Source organism: Microtus ochrogaster, linkage group LG3 (assembly GCF_000317375.1).
Source record: "Microtus ochrogaster isolate Prairie Vole_2 linkage group LG3, MicOch1.0, whole genome shotgun sequence".
Lineage (NCBI taxonomy): Eukaryota > Metazoa > Chordata > Mammalia > Rodentia > Cricetidae > Microtus > Microtus ochrogaster.
Genome location: NC_022029.1, coordinates 35,293,130 through 35,296,081, shown reverse-complemented (window position 1 = coordinate 35,296,081; position 2,952 = coordinate 35,293,130). Strand labels below are relative to the sequence as shown.

Here is a 2,952-nt window from a genome sequence, read left to right as displayed (position 1 = left end):
CTCTAAGATCAAGATTCTAACGAGTCAAAAACGCCCACGCTCTCAGAATTGGATGGTATTTGCTCTTGGGGGCAAAACGGAGACAGTGATCAAAATCAACTTGGACAAGAGGCAAGATCCAGCCTGATGTTGGTGGATGTCTTGTAAGGTCGTGGGAGGGAGAGAGGACAGGAGGCGGTCTGCACAGGGGTAGGTGCAGGGAGGCTTGGAATTCAAGGCAGGTAAAGGTAGAAAAAGCCAGGGATGCAAAGGGCTAGCCGGAGTGAGGAAAGAGTGTCTGGAAGAGTTGAAGAAAAGTAAGGGGAAAGTAGGGATGGGGAGAAGAGGAGAAAGACCAAAAGAGCTAAGCGAGGACCGAGAGCAGAGGTGAAGGAAGAGAGAGGGGTCTGGAGAGGGGGGCGGACCACGGGAGCTGAAAGCAGGGAGGAGGACGAGGGGCGTAAGCGGCGGGGGGCGGTGGAGTACGGAGAGCCGGCTAAGGGGGAGGGCGGCGGGAAAGTGTGAGCGGCGCGGGAGGGCGCGGGGCCGGGCGGGCGGGAGGAGGCTCCCGCGGGGGAGTGAGGCGGGCAGGCGGCCGTGGGAGGGAGTGCGGGGCAGGTGGCGGAGAGGGAGGGCGCGCGGCGGAGCGCCGAGGCCAAGTGCATTGTGTCTGGCGGCGGCTGCGATCCCACCGGCGGCTGCGGCGGGCCGGGAAGCCATGGAGCCGCGGGCGCTCGTCACGGCGCTCAGTCTCGGCCTCAGCCTTTGCTCCCTGGGGCTGCTCGTCACGGCCATCTTCACCGATCACTGGTACGAGACCGACCCCCGGCGCCACAAGGAAAGCTGCGAGCGCAGCCGCGCGGGCGCCGACCCCCCGGATCAGAAGAACCGCCTGATGCCGCTGTCGCACCTGCCGCTGCGGGACTCGCCTCCTCTGGGGCGCCGACTGCTCCCCGGTGGCCCCGGGCGCGCAGACCCAGAGTCCTGGCGCTCGCTGCTAGGGCTCGGAGGGCTAGACGCCGAGTGTGGCCGGCCGCTGTTCGCCACCTACTCGGGCCTCTGGAGGAAGTGCTACTTCCTGGGCATCGACCGGGACATCGACACCCTCATTCTGAAAGGTGAGCGGCGGGCGCGCCCCGCGTCCCGGCTCCGCGCAAGGAGCGCAGCCTGGGCTTCCCAGGGGCGCGCGGGTCCCCGTGGCTGCCTCTCCAGTCGCCGCGCTCCGCTGCCCCGCGCATTTTTCACCCTTCCTGGCTGCCTGTCTTGCCTTCCATCCCCAGCTACTCTCTCTCTTATCTCTCGCCGTCCTTTGCTCCTCCATACTGCCCTTCTTTTACCATTTTCTGGACTCCGCTTTACCCCCTATCGCTGTCCGTTTCTCTCCCCCTTTCCTCCCCTCGGTCCTTTTCCCCTGTGTAACTGCCTGACTTGGGATGTGTGTGTGTGTGTGTGTGTGTGTGTGTGTGTGTGTGTGTATTTTTTGACGCTGTTTCCAGGGATTGTGACAGCCATAAAGACTAATCTTTCTCAACTAGGTTAAGTTGCGTTTTCCTTTGAGAAATGCCCTCTGTTACAGACGTGGTGCAAACCCAGAACGGCGCGGGGAGTGGGAGCAGTCTTACTCATGGATTGTGCTGGTGTTGGTTGGTATCGCACTCCTGGAGGGTTCATGGAGAGCGAAGAAGGTCTGCCCTCCGAACAGCCCAAGTTCAGGGTCTGTTTGAATTGGACCTTACACACAATAATTCACTGGTGAATGCCGCTAAGACATCCGCTTTATTCATTATTCAACCTTCCCGATGACCCCACCCTCCTCAGGGTCTAGGCAGTAGCTGAGGAGTAACAAGGGCCAAGTCCTTGAAAGTAGTCTTGAGCACAGAGATTCTGTATGCCACACTCTTACCGTTGTGACACTTTGTAGGGCTGTCTTTATTGTTTTGTTATTAGGCACTGGGTTGTATAGCATCACTTTTGTTCCTCTGGAATCTGAAACACCTAGGTCGTGTACGTAATCGGATACTTTAAATATTTTTTATAATCCCATGCATGTAAAAAAAAATTCAATATGAGAATCCTCTTTTGTGGAGTTTTCTTTAACTTCTAGCTCAGACCTTAACAGAATTTTTATCTCCTAAAAGCAAAACAAATAAAAGAATGTCTTTTCCTTGCACTCACTGTTACTGAAAGGAAGTCAGAAGTCAGTCCATCTTAAAAATTCAGAAGCAAGTGAACAGATGCGTATTGAATTACAACTTGCCATAGAAGTATGTAGAAAGGAGGGGGTTAATAACGTGCTGGCCTTCCCCATCTTGTTGGCTGGCATAGTCTTCGGTTCTCAAACATGTCAGTTTTCCTCCTTCCCATGGCTAGCCCAGCTGGGGACTGCCATCCAAATCTGTCGGTATATGGAAGGGCTCCAGCAATGGGGGGGGGGGGGGCAATTCGATACAGTAATCTTCCTTTGAGAAGTAACCCTTTTTCTTTTCTTTTTCAACTTGCATCTGAATGTGATTTCTCCTCATGAAGACACTGCATAATTAATCCTGATAGAGGCACAGCACATGAACAAACTGTCAAAGCCGCTTGTGGAGGCTCAGCTACGGAATGTTCATTTAGGCAAGGCCATTTAGAAAGTTAAGCTGCGTAGTCTGTCTTTGGAAATGGCAGAATTGCGTTTTCCACGCACTCTCTATGCCTGGAGTATTTCACTGCTTGCTATTTGGATAGAGTGTAGTGTCTGAAACAGCAGGGCAGAGTCTAGCCCCCAGCAGGAGAAGTCCCATGGGGACGCTCCAGGATCCTTGTGGAACTCTGCCGGCTAGCTGAGGTACCTAGCTCTTAGAGTGTCCAGAAATAAATGGTCTTCGAAGTGGAGGGTGTTCTTAGAGGCTGGTGGGTCCAGTCTCCCAACCACTGTTCTACCAACTCTTACAGTTCCTGACAGATGGCTGCCCAGTGCAGCCCACAGCAGAA

The 2,952-nt window shown here is 54.9% G+C and overlaps 1 protein-coding gene across 1 annotated transcript in view; it reads left to right on the top strand.

Annotated features, from left to right (window-relative positions):
* The first annotated feature begins 578 nt into the window (after window positions 1-578).
* Tmem178a (transmembrane protein 178A) overlaps window positions 579-2,952 on the top strand; it is a 57,416-nt gene continuing 55,042 nt past the window's right edge. The window contains exon 1 of the mRNA XM_005360754.1: window positions 579-1,097. Coding sequence (XP_005360811.1) covers window positions 698-1,097 — 400 coding nt within the window. The 5' untranslated portion in view covers window positions 579-697. The remainder of the gene's footprint in view (window positions 1,098-2,952) is intronic.